The 25,301-nt window shown below is 34.7% G+C and overlaps 1 protein-coding gene across 1 annotated transcript in view; it reads left to right on the plus strand.

The window, feature by feature from the left end:
* ITFG1 (integrin alpha FG-GAP repeat containing 1) overlaps positions 1-25,301 on the plus strand; it is a 262,527-nt gene that overhangs the window by 113,335 nt on the left and 123,891 nt on the right. Inside the window, exons 9-10 of the mRNA XM_057533264.1 lie at positions 7,825-7,919; positions 10,158-10,330. Coding sequence (XP_057389247.1) covers positions 7,825-7,919; positions 10,158-10,330 — 268 coding nt within the window. The remainder of the gene's footprint in view (positions 1-7,824; positions 7,920-10,157; positions 10,331-25,301) is intronic.

A 25,301-nucleotide genomic window follows, 5' to 3' on the forward strand; every position in this document is an offset into this window, starting at 1 on the left:
ATGGGTATTTTGATAGGGATTGTGTTAACTCTGTAGATTGCTTTGGGTAGTATGGACATCTTAATATTAATTCTTCCAGTCCAAGTGCACGAGATATCTTTCCATTTCTTTGCATCATTTTCAGATTCCTTCATCAGTGTTTTATAATTTTAAGAGTATAGGTCTTTCACCTCCTTGGTTAAGTTATTCCTAGGTGTTTTATCCGTTTTGACATGATTGTAAATGGGATTGTTTCCTTAACTTCTCTTTCTGATAGTTCATTCTTAGTGTATAGAAAAGCAACTGATTTCTGTATATTAATCCTATATTCTGCAACTTTACTGAATTCATTTCTTAGTTCTAATAGTTCTTTGGTGGAGGCTTTAGGGTTTTCTATACATAGTATCATGTCTTCTGCGAATAGTGACAGTTATACTTTTTCCCTTGCAATTTGGATGCCTTTTTATTTCTTTTACTTATCTGATTGCTGTGGCTGGGTCTTACATTGCTATGTTAAATAAATAGAAGTGGCAAGAGTGGGCATCCTTGTCTTGTTTCTGATTTTTAGAAAGCTTTCAGCTTTTCACGTTCAGTATGATGTTAGCTTTGTGCTTGTCATAAATGACCTTTATTATGTTGAGATATGTTCCCTTTATGCCAACTTTGATAAGGGTTTTTATCATGAATGGATATTGAATTCTGTCAAATGCTTTTTTCTGTATCTGTTGAGATAATCATGTGATTTTTATCCTTCCTTTCCTTAATGTGGTGTATCACATTGATTGATTTGCAAAAAGGAACTATCTTTGCATACCTGGAATGAGTCCCACTTGATCATGGTATGTGATTCTTTTTATATGTTGTTGAGTTTTATTTGCTTATTTTTGTTGAGGATTTTTACATCTATATTCACCAGAGATACTGGCCTATAATTTTTTTGTAGTGTCTTTGGTTTTGGTATCGTGGTAATGGTGGCCTCATGGAATGAATTTAGGAGTGTTCCCCTCTCTTCAGTTTTTTGGAATAGTTTGAGAAGGATAGGTAATAGCTCTTCCTTATATGTTTTGTAGAATTCCCATGAAGCCATCCAGGCCTGGACTTTTGTTTGCTGGGAGTTCTTTTTAATTACAAATTATATTTCAGTACTAGTGATCGATCTGTTCAGATTATCTATTTTTTCCTGGTTTAGTTTTGGAAGGTTGTATGTTTCTAGAAGTTTGTCCATTTCTTCTAGGTTGTCCAATTTGTTGGCATGTAACTGTTCGTACTATTCTCTTACGATTCTTGTATCTCTGTGTTATCAGTTGTTATTTCTCCTCTTTCATTTCTTATTTTGTTTATTTGGATCCTCTTTCTTTTCTTCTTGATGAACTTAGCTAAAAGATTATTAATTTTGTTTATCCTTTCTAAAAACCAGCTCTTGATTTCATTGATGTTTTATTTTCCTTTTGATGACTTTGGGTTTTGTTGTTCTTGAGGCAAGGCATGATAGGGATATGGAATTAAGAGACACAAACTACTATGTGTAAAATAATTAATCAACAAAGATATATTGTACAGCACAGGAAAATAGAGCCTTTTTATGGCAATAACTTTAAATGGAGTAAAATCTATAAAAATACTCAATCACTATGTTGTACACCTGAAATTAATATAATATTGTAAATCCACTATGCTTCAATTTTAAAAAGACAAACACCATAATTAGTAAGAAAACTAAAACCACAATGAAATACCATTTTCATTCATCAGAGTGGCAAAAATCAAGATATTTGATAATTTGCTTATTGGTGCAACCTTTCTGGCAAAGGTTTTCAAAGTGTGGTCCAAAGTATGGATCCTGAGGGGTGGGGAGAGGTTTTCCTGCAACTCTTACAGGGGGTCCACAAGATCAAAATTACCTTCATAAGAACACTGAGATATTATTTGCCTTTTTCACCCTGTTGACTCTGATAATATGAAAGCAGTGATGTGTAAAGCTGCTGCCATTTGGCACAAATCAAAACAGTTGCACCAAACTTTATTACCATTCATTGTATTCTTCACCACCGTATACTCACAGTAGTAAAATAAAGAAGAAAGAGAAAGAAAAAGGAAATAAGAAAAATAGTTTCTCTTAAGAGTGTTTATTGATGAAGCAAAAAATATTAATTTTATTAGATCTCAACCCTTGACTACACACCTTTTTAATATTGTGTCAGGAAGCAAGACGTATGCATAAAACACTTTTGCACAGAGTATGGTGGTTGTCTTAATGAAAAACACTGGTGTGATTGAGTTGCAAGCTGAACTAACTCCTTTTTTTTTTAATGTAATACCATTTTCACCATTTTTTGCTTGAAGAACAACTGACAGACAAACTATGGTTTTTCAGACTTGGGGATTTGGTAGCCATTTTCTCTACAATGAACAAAGTGAGCTTGAGAGTTCAAGAAAACAACTTATGGGAAGGTGCCAATGATAAAATTTGATCTTTCAAGCAAAAATTGGAATTTGGGAAAACTTTTTATCTGCTACCATGAGCTGACAGCTTCTCAGTACCTAAAGACTTTTTTGATGAGATTGGTGGTGATATTAACGAATCTGAATTTTTTATATTGTGTAATGAAATGTTTCAGCATTTGCAAAATCTACATAACTCAATGAAACACTGTCTTCTAAATGTTTGATGTGTGATTTTACAAAGTTATGCATTGGTTAAACACCCATTCAAAGTGCAAGATGGACTACTGGATTTTAATTAACAGAGTAAGAAATGTTCATTGAAACAGGTTTAGATTCTTCATCGCAAGAAATCTTTAAGAAATTGTCACTTGTTGAGTTTTGATCGTAGCATGGAAGAATATTAGAGTTATCTGAAAAGGCTGTTAAAATACTTCCTCCAATTACATATTTTCATATTTGTCAACCAAAACAACAGATTGAATACAAAAGCAGTATGAAAATCCAGGTTTTCTCTGCTAGGCCAGATAATCCCATTCTTCTCACAAAATGTCTTTGTTTTGGAAAACAGTTATTTTTCATGAAAATATTAGTTATGTTTATATGTGATATATTTATGGTTTGTATTTTCACTTAAATATATAAATATTTCTTAGTCTTAATTTCAAGTTAATACCCAAAGATATTACCCACATAAACAACGCTTATTGGGGTCCTCAGTCTTTAAGAGTATAAAGGATTCTTGAGACTAGTTTGAGAACTGCTCCTCTATGGAGATTAAAATAAAAATTTTAATTACATATAATCATTGAATCAGTAATTTCCATTTTAGGAATTTATACTATAATCTCTCAAATATGAGATCTTATATGTGCAAATTTATTCATTGTTGGATTATTTTGATTACCAGAAGATTGGAAACAACTCAGTGTTTGTACATCAATAGAGAATTGGCTATATTGAGATATACCCATAAAATGTAATACTGTATACTATATATAAGGCAGATACAAATTTATCACTGTGGAATGCTCTCAAAGATATATTAAATCAAAAATTGAAGGTACCAAAAAGTGTGTAGTGTACACTACAATTGTACAAAATTGTATATAGTATATGTATATGCATAGCCTATGTGGTGAAGGATATACAAGAAAAACTGCTACGGTGGTTGCCACTGTGGAGGGGAGCTGGGGACAAGAGTAGGAAAAAGACATTTCTGAAAACCTGAATACTTCTTGAGCAGTCCTAAAAAATACAGAAGTACCTGTTCCCCAAATCCTAATATTTTAAAAATATTTTTCAGTATTTTTTCCCCAAAAGTACATGTCTAATTACTAATTAGGAGTTAAGCCAGGTTAAGAATCTAAATCTAACTGATCTTAGTTCTACCTTCTTACCATTACATTAAAATCTCCATACACTCTCATGGAGTGGCAAGACTTTCACCAAAAACAATTATTTTATGTAGTAGTACTTGTTTTGCTGCCATAATGAGTTGACCTGCCCAAGAGGTACAAAAATTTGCAAAAGGTGACTTGGATTCAGTCTCAAGAGGCTGGAGCAAGATTCATACTGAGTCCTAAATGAATAGTGGAATTTGATTAGCAAAAGAAGTTTGTCGTTAATGGAGGAGCATGATTAAGACAGAAATAGGGTACGTGTAGCACCCCTTGGTGTCAGTGGAAGACCAGCGTTTCAACCAGAGGGCTTATGAAAAATATACATTGCTGTGCCCTACTCTTAGAGGTTCTGATTCATTAGATCTGGACAGAGGCATAAGAATCGACATTTCTAACAAGTTCCCAGGTGATGCTGAGGCTGTGGGACTGGGAGCCACACTTTGAGAATCACTGCATTAGAGAAATTGTGGTTTACAAAGTTGATGGGTAATCTGGGGCCAGAACAATGAGCTGTAATTTGCTTAAACAATACCACAGGTCAGTTAATTTCATGAGACTGAAAATGTTATGAATGTTTAAGAGGAAACATAATATAAATGTGACCCTTTCTCATGTATATCTTCTTCTTTGTCCTCTGCTTAATTAAAAACAGAAAAATTATTATACCAAAATTCATTATAATCCATTTTTATGAAGACACCTTTATTTTAGTGTTCTCTTGATTTTAAAACTAAAATTTTTCAGAAAATCAGTTTGACTCATTAAATCTATCTCATTAAAATTATCTGTTTTAGAAAAGAATTTCTTTTGAAATTTGGCTAAGGTTAACATCAGATGGAAATCAACGTGTTTAGTGTGTACTTTAGTCTCTACTGGTCCGTCATTCAAAAGGCCAAATTTTATACTGCATTTTATGAAATGAGTTAATCAAAATGCCATTCCTTCTGTTACAGATTCTGTTGAGCCTTTGAGAAGGAATTTTAGCCTTTAAAAAAACTCAAGATATATAATGTGCTGAAGTCCTGAGGAGAATGCAGTCCGAAGTTACTAATTCCTGGGACTTCTTTAAGGAATGTGTGCCAAGTTCACAGACTGATACCTCTGTCAGCATGACATTCTTCTTAGTCACATTGTTTTTCAGAGAATTTGCTTATTACTAGTTCCTAGCCTTGTGCCTCTGACTCATGTGAAACTGATTTTTCTGAAACTACTTCCTTCCCTAGGCACAATAACTTATTGAAAAAGTAAAAGATTCCTGTAGTCTGAGGTTAAAAAAAAAAAAAAAAGATACACAGATTGTAAAAAACAAAGGCTATGAAAATATTCTAGGGACTTCCCTGGTGGCACAGTGGTTAAGATTCCACCTGCCAATGCAGGGGACCACTGGTTTGAGCTCTGGTCCGGGAAGATCCCACATGCCACAGAGCAACTAAGCCTGTGCGCCACAACTGCTGATCCTGCTCTCTAGAGCCCACGAGCCACAACTACTGAGCCTGCGTGCCACAACTACTGAAGCCTGCGCGCCTAGAGCCCGTGCTCCACAGCAAGAGAAGCCACCGCAATGAGAAGCCCGTGCACCGCAACGAAGAGTAGCCACAATCGCTGCAACTAGAGAAAGCCTGCGCACAGCAACGAAGACCCAATGCAGCCAAAAATAAAGAAAAATAAATAAATAAATAAATTTATTTATTTAAAAGAAAAAAACCTATAAAAATTTTTTAAAAAAAGAAAATATTCTAGATTAAAGAAGGCTAAAAATAGCGACTAAATGTAATTCCTACTCCTAGACTGGATCCTGTGTTAGAGGGGCAAAAATGCTACAAATGACATTATTACATCAATGGACAAAATTAGAATATAGATACAGTACAATAGATAAAAGTATCTGTGTGAATTGATAGTTGTACTGTGGTTAAGAGAATATCTCTATTCCTAGGAAATACACACTCAAGTATTTAGGGGTAAAGGGTTATAATGTATATAATTACGGTTCAGAAAAAAACTGATTTCACAGGTCAAATAAATGGGGTAAAATGTTAATAGGTCAATCTGGTTAAAGCGTTTACAAGATTTCTTTTACTGTGTTTATTATTGCAATTTTAAGTTTATTTCCAAATAAAAAGTTTTTTAAAAAAACATGCAGAAAAGTGAAACATGTAAGATTTAAAAGTTTGTTGCCTTTAAGAGAGAAAATTTCCTTTGCACATGAAGTTGGGCTCTCAGAAAGCTTTTCTGTCACTTACCCTAAACATCAAAAAATAGCACTCAGAGTCAGCACAAGGAGCACATTCTCTGATGGAGTTCTAGGTTTCTGTGACCATATCTATAAAATATTACTGATAATTCCTACTAAAAGGCATGATTATGATGTTGTGACATGAGTTAGTTATATGTTTAACAGAAGATTATTTGCCAGCATTAAATATCAGCCACGTCACGGTCAAAATAATTGTGGGAAATAGGAAACTACTCGGAAGAAAGATAAACTAGGAGAAAAGAAAAATGTAAGTCAAAATCTAATCTGAGTATTTTGCCATTGCGGTAAAAATGAAGGGCAGAGACTTAGTAATTGCTCTTCTGATTAGTCCCACATTAATTGCAGTAAAATGGTTTGGCTTTTAATGAAGTCTATGATATTACTAGAGTCTGTTTATAAATCACATTTTGCATTTAATTCTTACTTGGCTAGCTCCTTTTTTTAAAACTATGATATATGTTTATGCCCTTGGAAAACCTTCTCCTTTCCAAGTATTCCTGCCTAGAGTTGCCTGTTTCTCTCTCTCTCAACTTTTTACAGTAGTCCAAATGTATATACTGTCATATTACGTGTATTCTCTGTACTCTCCATTATTAATTCAACGATTTTATTTAATGTTATACTCCTCTAAGCTTTCGTCATCACAAAGAATATTAACCGTGAGGATCATAAGTAATTAAACTATGAAATTAAATGAAAGAAATTCATTTTTCACTATGCTGTGCCTTTTACTTTTCCATGCTGAGGTCACCTTCCATTGGCTAGATTTTCATCCCACACAGCCTGAAAAAAATTTTTTTTCCTTGTGAATACATTATTGGAGACTTGATAGGCTTGTTATAGTTATACATCTCTCTTAATATTTAAACCTATGCAAGGAAGGAGTTTTTTTGTTGTTAAACCTTATATATCCTTCCAAGTGAAGGTACTACCTCAGGCACACATTAAATGATGCATTAAGCCATTGCAAATAAATCAGTGATTAAAGCAACACAAAATTAGGCCCTAAATTTAAAAGCTACATGACTACTCCATTGTGTGAATGTCCCCGTAGAGATTTAGCTCTAGGAAGTCAAAATCTGTAAACTTCATCAAGTAGGGGACAGTAGATAGGAAGGAGCACTAGAGGAAATGACTCCAAGTTCATCAGTAACCTCATCTCTAGAGGTCTTTGCAGAACATTGTGCAGCTGTTTAAAAACCAGTCAGTTGGAAATGACATCTGTATTCCCTTCATTTGCCTCTTTATTGATAAAAATGTATTGGTGCTTTTTACAATCTAAGTTACTGAAAGCTTTGTAACTCTTGAATTGACGTTTATGCTGTATAAAAGAGACTTAAAAGTATGTGTAAAGATAAATGATCTGTAAAGACATTTAAAATAAGCCACATAATAATGGGTTACTATTGCATGCTTATTTTTCTCCTGTGGCAGTGATGATAATTATGTAAATAGGTCAAAAGCTACGTTTTTTTAATTGATGATTTTAACATCAAAGCCTGAAATGAGGAGTTTTTCCACCATTGGATAAATATTTAACCACAGAAGAGTGAGCAATTTAAAACAAGACATGGTCCAGGTAATAGACAGTAAGGGCCAGAATAATTTTTTTAATTGAATCACATTCACTCCAAAGCCATGCATCAGATTCCTCAGTTTATCTAGATTGATGCAGAGTTTAAGCAAATAGGAAATTTAATCTGCTATACAACAACACTATTTTGTGGCTGTTTCTCTTGGCAGATGGAGATGGAAACATGGATCACTTATTGCCAGGCTGTGAAGATAAAAACTGCCAGAAAAGTACCATTTACTTAGCAAGATCCAGAACAAAGCAGGTATATCTACTTGTTTCTCAATGTAAATAGAGTTATCTTCTTGGAAAAAATTTTCAGAGGTTAGAAAAAGTATCTGAAGAATCAGAGAAGAGAAAAACAAAAAATAAATTTACTTCCTCATTTTAACTTAATGAAATGCATTTAAATCTATTTTTATTGGTTTATTGAGAGAAAAAAGTAGTGGCATAATCATTTCTGGTTAAGAACCCCCACTCTTGATCCTGTAATTAAATGATCTGTTAGCCTTTTATATGCTGGGAATATGGTAAGACACACTATAGCTATAATAAAGGGTTATGTAGAAGAACATCATACCTATTTTCAAGGCTAATCTTGTTTTTATTTGTGATATCTGAATCTGTTTCATTCTCTCGTGCCGACTTTATACCTGTAGCTTGTAGGTAAATAATTTAGAATCTGTTAATCACAGCAGAGGATTAATGTGGGAATGATAGGTTATGACATTGAGACTTTTTCCATATTGACAGCACCTGAACGGAAACCAGTAATATAGTAGTAGAATTAATGAGTTATATTTTCTATTTTGGGGTAATAAATGATAGAATTATATTTTGATTTATTTAGCCCTTATGGGTAGGAAGTATCACTTTTTATACTAAGACACTCAAGAAAACAAATCTTCCTCCAGTCAGCATTCTAAAAGCATTTAACTCTTACACCCATAACCTTTATTACCTTGAACTTTTTTAAAGTTTTGAATCACTGAAAATATTAGGTCAAGTAACACTTCATCGTTGGTTCATAGCTGTAAGTAAACCTAGTAATTATTAGCCTGTCTTCAAGTGACAGACTACTGTAAGAATATTTTCAAATTACACAGTCAGCTCTCTCTGGATAGATAAATGTCACAGTTCTTTTTTGACTGTTAAGGACGTCATATTAATGAAAAATCTTTTACTTCTTAGACCTTAATACATTTACCTTAACAGAAATACTTTATCCTCATTAATAAACTATCAACCTCTTCAGAAACTTGTGAAAACTTGGCATTTTGTGAAATTTCTCATCCTCTTCCAAAACAAGACCAGCAGTTTTTTTCAAAGTCACATGAAACATTAAAACATTTTGATGCTATACAATACTCTTTTGCTTTAAGAAAGATTGAAAAATTTATTAAAGATGCAGACCAGTTTTTTAAAACAGCTCGTTTTCTGTAAATTTGTCTTTGTAGTTAAGCCACTTTTTTTTCTTTTTCCTTGGCAAACTATGCTTTCTTTGGATAACATAGAAAATGTTTGGGACATCCTATGTCCTAAACCCTTTTCAAGAGGCCACTTTTTATGTAGTCTGGCTTGGAGCTATATATATGAATCACCTGCTTACAAGGAAAAGAAACATCTGTAGGCATGTTTGGCCTCCTGTCATTTCAAGCCAGCTGCACCTGCTTCTGTTTGGACATCTCCAGGTTATGTGCCAGTATCCGTGCTCTTAGCTAATTACGGGCACATCTATAATTTTAATCTGATGATTTCCACTCTTCAGATTTTTAGTTTGCATTAGGTTATTAAAAGTAAAGATTGGGGCATTCAGAAGAAACAGGGATTTCCAAAAGCTCATTTTGAAATGATCCTATTCTCTGTGTTCTCTTCATTATAATCAATATAGAGATAAAGAATTTATTTAAAATGTAGCTTCCAGCTGTTTTGGTGACAGAGCTCATTCTCTGGGGCAGGCGGAGCTTGTCAGGGCTAGTGTTCTTTGGCAAGCCTCAGAGCTGCTTGTCTCTGTCAATGATGACTAAAGTCATCATCATGTATAGGAGGCAAAGCAAGAGAACAAGGGAGACTGTCATGTTCTAATTCTTCCTGAGCTGGTCCTCCAAAAGGATCAGTATTACATGATATTATAATTTTTTAAGTATTCATTTGAGGTTGTATTTCCACTCAACACATTTTAAAATGGCAATTCAAGTATATGATTATCAACATCAGTTCAATCCTAAGATTTTGTGGTTCTGTGAAAAACCTTCTAAGGCTCTATGTGCTAGTTCAAGGAAAGATGACTAGTGATAAATTTTAAAGGAGACGATTTTTTTTCCAGTGTGTAAGTTACCTATTTATCAAAGTAAATTATAGTACCCTACCATTTTGTAGTGATAAAGAACTTAAATAAGGTGATGCTTACCTTGAGGACTTTTCGTGGATCATTTGTTTTACAAATGGTGAATTTTTTTCTAAAATAACTATAAAATCTGATTTTTTTTCTCTTAATTCACAGTGGGTTCCTGTCCTACAGGATTTTAGCAATAAGGGCACACTCTGGGGCTTTGTGCCATTTGTGCATGAACAACGACCAACTGAAATACCAATTCCAATTACCCTTCATATTGGAGACTACAACATGGATGGTTATCCAGATGCTCTTGCCATACTGAAGAATACATCTGGAAGGTATGGAAATTAAGTCAAATGAGAAATATTTGCGAAATATTTTCACTGTGATACTTTGTAGCTGAATAACACCTAAATATGGTACAGTTCCTTAAATAAGGAACACTATGAGCTCTGAACTTCTCCCAACTGCTTAGAATACCTGTTCTTTTTCTGTTGTATAGAACAATAAAAGGCTTATTTTTCATTCAACAAAATGTGATCTTTAAAAGGTCAAAATTTTTATAAGTAAATGACTCAGTTACACTTTGAGTCTGAAGACCATGGAGGTTAAGAGTTGAGCCTTGGCTTCGCTCTCATTCCAGCCACTTAGCACCTGTGTGACCTTGAGCAGATTACCTAAACTCCTCATCTGTAAACTGAGAGTAGTAACTGCACCTCTGTCATGGAGTTGTAGTGGAAATTACATGAGGTAAAAATAAAAAATGAGGCAATTAGCAAGATACTTAGCACATGCTGACTTTACTATCAGTGAATGTTGCCTTACTGTTGCTTGTTGTGTAATGGTGTTGAGAATTTTGACATGACTATTGATAATATTTGTAAATACAAAATTTTTGAGTATATTTATTGCATTGTCAATGATTTTTTTAATTAATTAATTAATTTATTTTTGGCTGTGTTGGATCTTCGTTTCTGTGCGAGGGCTTTCTCTAGTTGCGGCAAGTGGGGGCCACTCTTCATCGCGGTGCACGGGCCTCTCACTATCACGGCCTCTCTTGTTGCGGAGCACAGGCTCCAGACGCGCAGACTCAGTAGTTGTGGCTCACGGGCCTAGTTGCTCCGCGGCATGTGGGATCTTCCCAAACCAGGGCTCGAACCTGTGTCCCCTGCATTGACAGGCAGATTCTCAACCACTGCGCCACCAGGGAAGCCCCTTATCAATGATTTTGAATGTTGTTGCTACTTTTTTTTCCTGAGGTAGAGGTACCAGTAGCTAAACCAATATAGTTAAATTCACAATTACCCTGATCTTGACAGATTCCATAAATATGACTCTTCCCAAATTTTAATGCTTTATTATATTCTTCGTATTACAATTAGTTGTATTTCTTGCCCCTTATTCTTTCTTGCCTCCTACATCATATCTATCCATAATTTTTCTTCTGACCATTAATTCATTTGTTGGCTCTGGAATTAGTGATGATTCAGCTCTACATTTACTACCAGGCTCATGATGCAATATAACTTTCCTGGAAAAAAAATCAGACTGTTGTTGATTTTAACATCAAACAATGTTACCTAGAAATGTGATTTTTAGAAAACCATACATTATTAGTGAGTGCCCCTAAATATTTATAGAAATTTTAAAATGTCTATACTTAAACTTTTCTAAGGGCCTTGATTTGAAATTATAATCACTCTGAGTTGTGTTTACAAAATTTTCTAGGGATATGAGCATCATGATCCGTAATACAGAGTAGTATGTACACTCATAACTTATGTGTATGAAGTAGATCTTATGTAACCAAAAGAAACCTCTGAGTTGAATGTGATTTTTATACCTTTTAAAGTGGCACGTAAAAAGAAAGAAATGTAAAAATTGCTTTAATTTGAACATTTACCCTATTCAAAAGAATAAGAAATTACATCTTAAATTCATTTAAGTGTGATTACTTATTCTTAGAAAAACATACAATTTATAGTTTTGTCATAAAATTTCTTTATCAACATATTCTTCTTCAAGCCATCAAATATTTAACTTACCTTTACCATTCAGTAATAACGATGATATCAACAGCTAATTCAGCAGTGGACAAACACTATGTATGGCTCTATAGGAAACATAAGGTAAAAGACAGTCATAGACTCTTGATGCTTTTATAAAAGCAACTGTTTAAAACCCAGGGTTTCTTTTTTGTTCTTCTGGGATAGATGAGAATTGAAGGATAGATTTCAGTGCATCTCAGTGTTCATTAAGTCACTAGATGAGAAATAGCCCTATACTTGAGAGATGTCTGTCTAGGAGAATTCAGCATTATATTTTCTTTGAAACATAGAAGAAGGAAAATAAGACATAGTGTACATTATAATCCTTTTCTACTGTTCACTTTTGTTGAAAAGCTTTTTATAATTTTTAACTGATTTCAAGACTGCTGTATTGCTAAGAAGTAGTACAGGGTTGCAGTTTATAATTTCAAGGGTTGCTACCTGGAGAATTCTGTCTCCTTTTTTTCTTCAGGTTTTGAAAATCAGGTAGAGATTAACTACGCAGTTAAGAATAAAATCCACAATATGTGTTTCATGAAAAGTTCTGAAGCCGTGGCTTGTTAACTTGTGTTTTTTTGTTTTCAGAGGAGAGTTGTTGTTTGGCTTTCTGTTTGTTTTTTATTTTATGCTAAAGGTCTAATTGTTGAAAGTTAACCTTTAAAATCATGTTACATGAAAAAGATCTCTATTAATGACATTTACAGAGGCAGCGAGTGACTCTAAACAAAATAACATGGTCTGAGGTCAGCCATTTTACATCTGTGCCACCACTGACTGAAAGCCATGTTTTTCTCCCTTGGCTGTCCCATTACTACTCAGTTGCCCTGTGTTTACTGTCATCTTCTGTGTGTAGTCATGTTGTCTTAATTGTCTGAATTTTCATTTTTTTGAAAGAAGAAAGGCAAACTTAGAATTACATTATTCCAATAGTGTGCTCTTAAGCTAATAATAATTGTTTTTAGAATTTTTTAATTTCATGTGTAAAATAACACTGAAAAGATATTTTATGTCCTAAGTCTTTAGTATAGAACTGAAAAACTTTTTTAAAAGGAACTGGAGGATAAATTATAGCAAAGAATATTTGAGAACCATTTATCTAGTTAAACTCTTGTCCTTAGGGATTTCTAATCACTATTATTTCTTAATTAGCCAGAGTTACTAGAAAAACTAGTACACAAAAATGAAAAGTTTAATTTTATTTTTGCCCAATATGTGGTATAGTAGAAATTTTATTTTATGCATATGTTAGAAAAAACATTCCTCTAAATATTCCCCTAGATATATTAATGTCATAGGTAAAATTAAATACTAATTTAGAGTGACTATTAGGTTTCTATAGGAAAATTTGATAAACCATATTTAAATTAATATTCTAAACCATATTGTATGATTTTTTAAAATTCAAAACTAACATAGATTGTAATTTGCTCAGAATAAATGCATGTTTGTTTAACACTGGTACTGTAGTCTAGAAGTTGTGTTAATGATTTATTTATCATTTTATCAAGCACATACAGTGCATATTCTTTCCTTATTTTAAGCATTTAACTGAAGATATGAGAGTGACTTTTAGTCTTTGTTCTTACTATTGCATATTAATCAGAATGTTAATATATTTAAGAAAAGTTGTATTGTTATTAATAAATTGAAAGTGGATGAAATTGTAAGCAAAACCTCAGCTTCTAGCGGGGATTTATAGAGAATCCAAATCTAAAAGTACTAAAAAAAAAAAAATTTTTTTTAAACAAAGGGTTTTAGCAGCAAAGGAGCAGATTCTGAGTATCAGCTGTGAGAACTCCCAAAATCTGTTAAATGGCAAGTAAATCAATAAATGGCCCAATGCAATATATTCCTTGTCAGTTAATGCCAGGAAGTAAAGGGCTTTAGTTTATAAAGTGATTATCATGCATATTGCTTCACAATAATTTCTATGGGGTGGTATTATCTTTACTTTGTAAGTATGGAAACAGTCTCAGATAAGTCAGACTACTTGTCCAGGATCACACAGTTGTAGTCAGCACTCTAAGTTCACAGAATCTGAATCCTTTTTCTTTCCCTGTAAGAAAAAAATTTAGAAGGAAGTATTATATAACCAAAAATAACACATTCTTAGCAGAGGTTAGAAATGATGATTTGGGCAGATAGTAAAAGTCTCTCTGACAAGAGAAAGAAGGAGCAAGCTAAGGACAAATGAATAAAATCCATAAGTTTTCTGAGTCTTGCTGTCAGAGGAGATTGATTATATGCAAGCACATGGCCTCTTATGTTAGTAATTTGGAAACCAGAGGTATAATTTGAATGTGTTGGTGGTTTACATTCAGGCTACCAGTATGAAACGATGGAAGATGACCAGAAGCAAGTTGGGATCTGGAACTTTGTCCAAAAGGAATTACTGAGGACTTTTGCAGCTATTAGCTAATTACCCATTCAGTATAATCTGCATTTTCATCTTCACCCTCAGCTTTATAAAATAATTTAGGTTCACACTGATACCCTGAGTCACCAAGGAAAGGTTACATTATGTTTCAGATGTTCTGCTTTAGTGGGCAAGGAGATTGATAGTACAGATGCCTGTATCCACTTGTACATTTCAAGCCACTTTTGTTTTTCATTTTTATTATGAACTGTAACAAAGGGTTTCATATCATTTTAAATTAGATCAAATATCTTACTAATTTTATGTTTTATACTTCAAATGATTCACCATAATCTTTTTTAAATGAAGTTAATCACCATCTTTTCCATGAATGTGAAAATATAACAGACTTCCTAATTTACAATAAAAGAAAAAACATTCCATGCCTATTCTGCCGGGGAATGTTTAGTGGTAGTTTGCAAAATAAATCTTGGTAGGCTATGTCACATAATTGCCATCTGTTCAAATGTTACTAGGGAGAATAGCCTGTTTCTGACATTACAACCTACATCGCTAAGTCTTATGGTCTAAATCATTAACTAATCCTTAGTTAATGAGTAATAACTCTGGGTAGGGAAGTTATATGCATTCACAGCTTATTGAAGACTGAAGAATATTTTAATATTTTTGTTTTTATAGAATTATACATGGGGTAGAGTAAGGTTTTTGTAAAATGTTTGTTTTTCAAAATTAATAAGGGTACTGAATTCAAGAATCATATTCACATCACTTCTGGGTTTAATAAAATGTATTACTTCCTCCTAAGCAAATTATTATAAAGCCTTCAGAAGCTTTCAATATGTGATTTTTAAAATCAGTTTTTGCAATATAGAATATCTTAATCAGGCTTTACTTTCATTTTAAACTATTTCTGATTGTACTGTCTTATTCAGTAGCTTCTATACCTCAAATGAGGGAGAATACTAAATTAGCCCAGTATGATGTGACAGAGTAAAAAATGATAAAATGTGTTTGAAATCTTATCCTGGATGACTCATCATTGAAGAACTCATACTGTTTCATCATGGAAGAACTCATACTGCTATGTTGACTAACCTTCACTCACAAACCAACTTCAGCTTCAGTAGTTGGAATTTGTAAAGCTCATGTTTTCTCTACAATAAGGTTGCCTATTCTTCTGCCCTAACGAATTCCGTATTAAAATTTTTTGTCCCATACTAAAATGAAAAAGGATCCACTAATTAGTTGTGAGGGAAAAAATTATGTAGATGGTAAGTTAAAACACTGGCAGTCTCTGTTAATTCCAGAAGGATATATATTAAATATTATTTACTCTATTAGCAATCAATTTTAATCAATCTATTAATAATTACTCCTGCACTCTGAGTTTATTGGCATGATGTTGCATTCTTCTGTAATTTTTACATTTCCTTTGAATCCATAGGTGTTTGTAATGTTATTTGCCTTTTGTATTTAATTCATCAGCCTTAGGGCTGGTCTGTTTTATTATTTCATTAATGTCTGTGTTTTTGTTGTTATATTCGTTTAAAAAATTACTTTTATTTTCAGTAAGATGGTTTTTTCACAGATATTTTATTTCTGATTCTATATTTAACTCCTTCCCTTTTTTGCTTTCTTTAGATTTATTTTTGTTTTTGTTTTTATTTCATTGAATACTTAATAGAATTTTCCCATTTTCTTAGTTTCTAATAAGTGTTTTTAAGACTTTTCTATGTACTTGACTTCAAACCACATATTTTGATAGGTACGTATTTTGATAGGTATTTGCTATGCAATAACCTTAAGAATGAACAATAAAATTATAGACTCAAACCCTAAGACAGCAATGCAACAAGGACTCACAACACTGCATGACACAGCATAAGTTCTATGTAGTGTCTGTTATTTTAATTATTAGTAATATTATTATGTGGTCACACATGCTTTGATTTATTCTTGCCATTTTATGTTTGTATTCATCATTTTTTGCTAATTTTTCTGCCTTGTGTTTGATCATTCAAATTTTTCTTCCTTTTGTAGTTCCTAAGATGGTTTGTATATCATAAATTTCATTTCTGTTGTAGTTGTTACAGTTAAATGTTTAGTACATATATTTAAACTTCATTTTTTTAGTGAACTACTAGAGACAAAACAGTCCTTAAGACAAGATTTTTAGCGTATGTTAAAATTCTCTTTCCCCTACCCAGCCCCTCCTCATTCAGTGATATCATCACCATGTTGATATCATCTAGGATTTATCTATTTATGTATTTCACATTTTGTTGTGACAATTATTTACACTTGGCTACAAAGTTTACTAGTTTCTTTGATCACCATTGAACACCCCTGTCTTCCATTCATTCTTTGATTCATCTATTATTTTTCTGGATAGAGTCAAGTAATTCTATCAGGGAGAGTCTGCAGCCTCTTTCTAAGACCTTGCAGGTCTGAAAATTTCTTTATTTTCCTCCAGCCTACCTGCTAATTTGCAGAGTATAGGATTCTAAGTTTATGTGAGTGTATGCTAGTCTTTCCAGACAAACTATGTTGATAAATTTCATTACTTTATACACTGTGACTACCAAGATAAATTCCAATAAGCATTGTCTATATAATTGATGAGTACATTGCTAACTTTGGCTTTACATAAAATTATACTAATATAAAGCAAAGTTAGCTTTTTAACTTTTGAATCATCAGCATATACAGTTAACTTTTATAATTGGTGGGGAGGTGCTGGAACAGGAAAAAGCATTCTGGAATATATACTTAATCCATTTTATTTCATTTTAATCCTTCCTTCCTAGAATAATAACCACACAGTTTTATCACCTCTAAGTAGCAGTAATAGAGTTCCTTCAGAAGAGCAGTAACATAGAAGATTTTGAACTTCAGTTTTTGTAATTCTGACCAGCTGTATAAATTAAACTACTGGTGGTAGAAACTGGGAGTATGGAATCAATTTCCCAGGCTGACAGAATTGAAAATGCCTCTCCATGAATAGGGTAAAACTTAGATTCAGACCTCTCTGTTACGTATGTACTTGCATTCAGGTATATTAATGAAAAGAGAAATAAAACACAAGTGAGTTTTCTTTTTCACTATTTTTTATTGAGGTACCATTGGTTTATAACATTGTACAAGGTTCTTGTGTACAACATTAAATTTCTTTTTCTGTGTATACTACAGTGTAGTCACTACCAAAAATTTAGTTTCCATTTGTCACCATACACTTGATCCCCTTTACCCATGTCGCTTTCTTCCCTCCTCGCTCCTTCCCCTTTGGTAACCACTACTCTATTCTTTGTAGCTACATTTTTGTTTGGTTTGGTTTGACCATTTATTTGGGTCTTTTGTTTGTTTTTTATATATTCCATATGTGGTGGGTGCTTTTGTGCCTCTGCCTTGTCTGGAATCTCTTGAGTCACGACCTCCATCACCACAGGGAGAGGGAAAGGGTAGGAGGGAGCCAGGGTCATGGGCATCCCTTCTGTGTCCATTGTTTTCTGGTTCATGGGCGCCAGCCCTGCAGGCAGAGGGTAGGGGGCCAGAGTTGTGGGCACTTCTGCAGCTGGAGGGACGGGATCCTAGACCTTTTGCCACTGCTGCCCAGTTACCTCTGGGCGATAGCACCACAGTAGCCAGGAGGCGAGGCCAGAGTCATATGTGTTACCTTCCCTGCTGCTACTGGGTTTTCTGGGGCTGTGGGCTCAGCTGCTGCGGCCAGGGGTCCAGGGCACTAGGGTTGTAGCTCCTCCCTTCACTGTCCCCCTTTCTCGCCTCCTCTGTGTCCTAGTCCACCCACCTTTAGATGTACAGATGTGCAGAATTCTCTGGAGTCCTGGTGTGTTGGGCAGAGGCACCTTTGTTGAATTGTGGACGTTTTACTGGTTTTAAGTTGAAGGGTAGAACAAAGGGCGCATCTCAATCCACCATAATGCTGACGGCCTTTTTTTTTTTTTTTTTTCCCAATTTTTGACAGCATTTATCCCAAAAGGTATTTGAGTTAGGGTGCATTGCGAAACCCATGTTTCTTCCACTACATTGTATATCACATGAGGTTAAAAGAAAAGTTTATTTCTGAGTGCAGCTTAGGATAGGAAAAAAAAAAAAGAGAGAGCGAGCATGGACTTTAGTCTTCAGTTCAAATGCCAGTGCTGCCACTTAGTAGCTCTGTTTCCTTCAGCAAGGTATTTAGCCTGTCTATATATCTATAAATCTGTAAAATAAGGATGAATATACCTACCCTGCAAGTTTCTTGTGTAATTACATGAAATACTATTCCTTCTCCTTCTCTCCAAAGTTTACCTTATTAATAAACATTTAAACTACACTGTCAACAACATGAATGTCAACTTTAGTTCCAAAAGATCTATGACAGCTACGTGATCTCCTACCACTAATAGACCACACAGATTGTCAGAGAAAGGACTGATGGCTATTTTATTCCTGTTAATTTTGTACCACAACAGCTTCCAAAGGAAAATTAAAAAGGAAAATTAAAAGGTATCAGCAAAAAGTTTTCTTCTGTTGATTTCAGGAAGTAACTTAAAATATCCCAAGTCTTTCCTGATACTCAGTTTGCAGCCTTTTCTCCCTAAAGCTGAGAGATTAAATGCTACAATGGGCCACTGTTTTCAATATCGTTACGCATGAATTAAAAGAAACAAAACAAAACAAAAAATATAATAGGTCTGTGGTAGCAAGATATATCTTTTTATAGATAAATGGAATTATATAATTTTTGGTCCTTAATGACTGATTTCTTTCACTTAACATAGTGTTTTCAAGGCTTACCTGTGAGGTAGCATGTATAAATACCTCGTTTTACTAAATAATCTTCCAAGTATGGATATACCACATTTTATTTATTCAAGCTTCAAGTGGTGACTAGCACAATGTTGTAGAAGAGTATCAAGAATGACAGTGGACTGTGTATTAGTGTGTTACCACAGACATAGTATCTCATAAAAACACAAATTTATTCTGTCACAATGCTGGAGGTCAGAAGTCTGAAATCAGTTTCACTGGGCTAAAATCAAAGTACTAGCAGTGCTGGTTCTTTCTGGAGGCTGTAGCTAAAAATCTCTTCCCTTGCGTTTTCCGACTTCTCAAGGCTGCCAACTTTCCTTGGCTCATGGCCCCTTCCTCCATTGTCAAAGCCAACAGTGTAGCATCATTGTATTTTTCAGGGTTCTCCAGAGAAACAGAACCAATAGGAGATGGACAGATAGAAATTGAGAGAGGGGAGGAGGAGGGATTGGGATTTTTTTAAGGAATTTGCTCACATGATTATGGAGGCTCAGAAGTCCTGTGATCTGCAGTTAGCAGGCTGAAGACCCAGGAGAGCCCGTGTGTAGCTCCAGTCCACGTCTGAACCAGGAAAGTTGATAGTATAAGTTCCACTCCAAATTCTAGCCGGCTCAAAACCCAAGAAAAGTCAGTGTTTCAGTCCGAGTCCCAAAGCCAAAAAAGAACATGTCCCAACTCAGTGACAGATAGAGTTCCCTCTTACTCAGCCTTTTTGTTCTATTCATGTCTTTAATTGATGGGATGAGACCCACCCACATTAGGGAAGGTAATCTGCTTTAGGAATTCTACCAATTTGAATGTTAGTCTCACCCAGAAACACCCTCAAAGACACGCCCAGAATAATGTTTAACCAAATGTTTGGGCACCCCATGGCCCAGTGAAGTTGACAGATAAAATTAACCATCACAATCTTTTCTCTTTTCTGATCTCTGCTTCCATTGTTACATCTTCTCCCTTGCTCCCATTCTTCTATTTCCCTTTTATAAGGAATATTGTGGTCTTCTTTGTGGGGCGATTACTAAGCTTACCATGATCTGAGACCCTCTGAGTTCCTAAAGATTCAGCTTCATACTGCATGCAAAATACACTCAGTCCATCTCAACATCCCTGAAAGTCTCAGTCCGCTAGTGCATCAGCTCAAGTCCAGAATGTCATTTTAAGTCTCATCAGCTCAAAAGCCCCATAATCTCATCGTGTAAATTATCTAAATTAGGCACATGTAAGGCTATCAGAATAATTGATATTAGGGCAAAATTACTCTTCGTTTATGAATCTGTGAAACTAGAAAAGAAGTTATTTGCTTCCAGAATACAGTGGTGGGACAAGCATGGGATAATAATTATAGGTATTGCCATTCAAAAAGGGAGAAAACTAAAGGAAAAAAGGAGTTATTGGTCTCAAGCAATTACAGAATCCAACCAGACATACTACTTTTGGTTTCAAGGCCTGAGTCTAATCCTCTGTGGCCCTCAGCTCCATCCAACGGGCCCGTGGCTCATCCTTTTTTCCTAAAGGATAGTACATGTTTGCAACTGAGTAATTCATCAACCTCTTTCCTGCCTCTAGAATTTTGAGAGTATAACAGCCTTCTTTCATTTCATCCTCTCTCTGTTCCTTTCCATCCAAGCTGGCAGTATTTATATGCTAATATAGCATTCTCAAAATCTTGGTGAGTCTCCTGCATGTGTCTGAGGAATTCTCTCCATCAGACAAGAGGCTTCTCTACAAATCTTTCTTGGATAAACCCATCTCCATTTTTGGCTTCTGAGATGGCTAAAGGGATACATGAGTCACAGACCTAATCTCTTCAGGGAGATTTGTGATGGAGTACTTTGATTTTTTGATCCTTTCAAGACATTAACAAAATATTGTCCATGCATGTCCTTGACATTTTCTCCTGAACATGTCTTCCTGACCGAATCTCTTAATTTTTGTATCTTTTTTCAACCTGCATAGGCTGATAATTTCCCAAATCATCAAGTTCTGGTTTCTTTTTGATTACCAGTCCTTTCCTCAATGTATTTCCTACCTGTCACACTTTTTATAAACAGTGAAACCAAGTTTTACTTCAAAAGTTTTCTTCAGAATCTCTTCAGTTGAAGGTCAACATTCATCACTTACAATTCTGTTTTCAATATAATTGTTGGACACAAGTCAGATAAGCTTTCTGCCACTTTATAACAAGGATCCTCTTTCCACCAGTTTCCAATAATAAGTTCCTCCTCTTTTTGAGCCCTTACCAGCAGAGCCTTTTAACCTCCAGTTTTCCATCAACAATCTGTTTATGATGATTTAGGTATACTCTGTGAAGGTATAGTTTTTTTGATCATTCTTCTGAGCCTTCAGTCTTTAACATCCATATTTCTACAAACAGCAGTCTGTTCAAAGCAGTTTAGGCTTTTTCTATCATGCTCCTCAAAATTGTTCCAGCCTCCACTGGTTACCTAATTTCAAAGTCACTTCCATATACTTAGATATTTGTTACAGCACTACACCACTTCCTGCACTAAAATATGTATTAGTTTTCTATTGCTACTGTAACAAATTATCACAGATTTAATGGCTGAACAATGCACATTATTTTGCAACAGTTCTAGAGGTCAGAATTTCTGTATGAGTCTTATGAAGCTAAAACCAAGCTGTTGGCAGGGTTGGTTCCTTCTGGAGGCTCCAGTAGAGAATTTATTCTTTAACTCTTTCAGCTTCTAGAAGCTATCCTTGTTCTGCTGAGGCCCACATCAGTAGATCTGCTGGCTCTGCACCCATTGCCTTTTTTTCCCCTCTGCTTCTGTCCTATCACCTTCTGACACTAACTTTGACCTCCTTCCTCCCTCTCATAAGGGCCCTTGTGAATTACATTGGGCCCACCCAGATAATCACATAAAACACAGGATAATCTCCATACCTCAAGATCCTTAAGTTGATCACTTTTGAAAAGTTCCTTTTGCTTATAAGCTAAGATATTCATAAGTCCTATGGATTAGGATGTGGGCATTATTCTGTCACAGGTTGTATATTGGTACATTATAATTGCTGATATTTACTGAGCACTGCTGATGTATCCTGGTGTTTTGCTCAGAGTTTTAAATATGATATTTCATATTTAATCCTCACTACTATCCCAGTAAGCTGTTACACAATTTTACAGATGAGCAACTGAGGTTGCCACAGAATGAACTGAACACAAAAGACGACATATCAGAGATGATAGATGAGCTTTAAATGCTATGTTTTTATAGCCGAGTGGAATAGCTAAAACAATCTTGAAAAAACAATGTTGGAGGTCTCAAGACTTCCTGATTTCAAAATTTACTAAAAACTATAGTAATCAAAACAGTGTGGTACTGGTCTAAAGACAGACAATACAATAGAATAGAAAGCTTAAAAATAAACCCTGGCATATATGGTCAAATGATTTTTGACAGAGGTGCCAAGACTATTCAATAGGGAAAGGACCCTTTTTTCAGTAAATGGTGTTGGAAAAACTGAATATCTGCATACAAAAAAATGAAATTGGCCCTTTGCCTCACACTATATACAAAAATTAACTCAAAATATGTCAAAGACCTAAACATAAGATCTAAAACTATAAAACACTTAGAAGAAAACATAGGGGGAAATTTTCACAACATGGGATTTGATTTCTTGTTTATGACACCAAAAGCACAGGCAACAAAAGCAAAAATAGACAAATGAAACTACATCAAAATGAAAAATTTTTATGCTTTAAAGGATGCTATCAACAGAGTGAGAAGGCAGCCCACGGAATGGGAGTAAATATTTATTTGCAAGTCATGTATTTGTTAAGGGGTTAATATCCACACTATATAAAGAATTCCTACAAGTCAGCAACAGCCACCACCCTCACCCTTCCAAAAAAAACAAACAAAAAATAGGACTTGGATATACATTCCTTCAAAGAAGATATACAAATGACCAATAAACACCTGATAAGGTACATTAAGGGAATGTAAATCAAAATCATAATAAGATGCCTCTTCTCACCAGTTAGAATACCTATTTTTTTTAATAAAAGAAATTAACAGATTTTGGTGAGGATGTGGAGAAATTGAAACTCTTGTGTGTTTCTGGTGGGAATGTAAAATGGTGCAACTGCTAAAGAAAACAGTATGGTTGTTCCTCAGAAAATTAAAAATAGAGTTACCATATGATCCGGTAATTCCACTTCTGGATATATAACCAAAAGAATTGAAAGCAGGGGGCTTCCCTGGTGGCGCAGTGGTTGAGAATCTGCCTGCCAATGCAGGGGACACGGGTTCGAGCCCTGGTCTGGGAAGATCCCACATGCCGCAGAGCAACTGGGCCTGTGAGCCACAACTACTGAGCCTGCGCATCTGGAGCCTGTGCTCTGCAACAAGAGAGGCCGCGACAGTGAGAGGCCCGCACACCGCGATGAAGAGTGGCCCCCGCTCACCGCAACTAGAGAAAGCCCTCGCACAGAAACGAAGACCCAACACAGCCAAATTAATTAATTAATTAATTAAATAAAATTTAAAAAAAAAAAGAATTGAAAGCAGGGACTCCTACAGATATTTGTTCACCATGTTCATAGCAGCTTTATGCACAGTAGCCAAGAAGGAAGCAACCCATGTGCTCATCAACAGACGAAAGGAGTTTAAAATGTGATTTATACATACAATGGAATATTATTCAGCCTTAAAAGGGAAGGAAATTTTGACACATTACCATATGAATGAACCTTGAGGACACTATGCTAAGTGAAATAAGCCAGTCACAGAAGGAAAAATACTGTATGATTCCACTTCTACGAAGTACCTAGAGTAGTCAAATTCATAAAGACAAAAATTAGAATGGTGATTACCAGGAGCTGGGGGAAGAGGGGAATGAGGAGACAGTGTTTAATGAGTACAGAGTTTTAGTTTCTGAAGATGAAAAGTGTTCTGTAGCTAGATAGTAGTCATGATTGTACAACAATGTGAATATACATATGCCACTGAACTGTATACTTTTAAATTGTTAAAATGATAAATTAGGTATATTTTCCACAATTAAAAAATATATCATGGAATGTTAAGTGTTTTCTTCATCTGCAAAAATGGAGGCAATATAATATGTTATCTAAGAGAAAAAAACTATCTTTTCTTACCATAATAACCTTGAAAATACCTAAAATATTCCTTTAATCAACTAAACTGATTATCTGTTTTCTTTTTCTTCTATCCTAATCTTCGTGTTATTTCAGTTTGTCAAGGTATTTTTTTTTCTCTTAAGCAAATTATACTTGTTCATGTATTCATTCACTTAGAAACTAAATAGTGCCAGGCATTTTTTTCAGATGCTAGAGATACAACAGGAGCAAGAAGAGATAAAGCCCTTGCTTCTCCTTGACCTTTATATTCAGTGTTTAGGGTTGAGACCAAGATGTCTACTTTAACATGTTTGTCAAATAAAGCATTGCCAATGTAATAACATTTGAGATTAAGCTAAAATGATGAGAAGGAGGTAGCCACATGAGAACTAGTGACTGCCTCATAAAGCTTGGTCATTAATTTACTCGTTGAACAAATTTTATTGAGGGTATAACATGTTCCTGGCTCAACATGTTATTTGGAAATAACATCAGTCTAGAGCTGATGTTGTAGTGGGAAAAAAAATAGACCACAGACAATTACATGTAAATATATTATAAAATATAAGAAATAAGTGCCAGGAAAACAAAATTAAGTAAGCAGTTGTGTAACAGGATGGGAGTAGAGGACAGCTGAGAGGTGGTAGGCAATTTTGGATTTAGAAATCAGGTGAGACTTCTCTATGGCCGTGATATTTAGCTGCTCACTGAATGCAGTGATCAGGAAGCCATGGGAATATCTGTTAAAGAACATTCTGAGTAGAGGGAAAAGGTCCTGAAAGATCATGTTCAAGTGTTCCAAGGAAGTGACTGTGGCTGGAGTGAGTGATCCAAAAAATGCTAGTAGGAAATGAGTCCAGAGAAGTATCCAGGGGCCAGATCATTTACAGCTTTATGGGCCGTAGTAAAGGCTTTGGATTTTACTTGAAGTATCATGGGAAAACACTAGAGGGTTTGAACAG

This window comes from Balaenoptera acutorostrata, chromosome 19, assembly GCF_949987535.1.
Source record: "Balaenoptera acutorostrata chromosome 19, mBalAcu1.1, whole genome shotgun sequence".
NCBI classification, from domain to species: Eukaryota; Metazoa; Chordata; class Mammalia; order Artiodactyla; family Balaenopteridae; genus Balaenoptera; species Balaenoptera acutorostrata.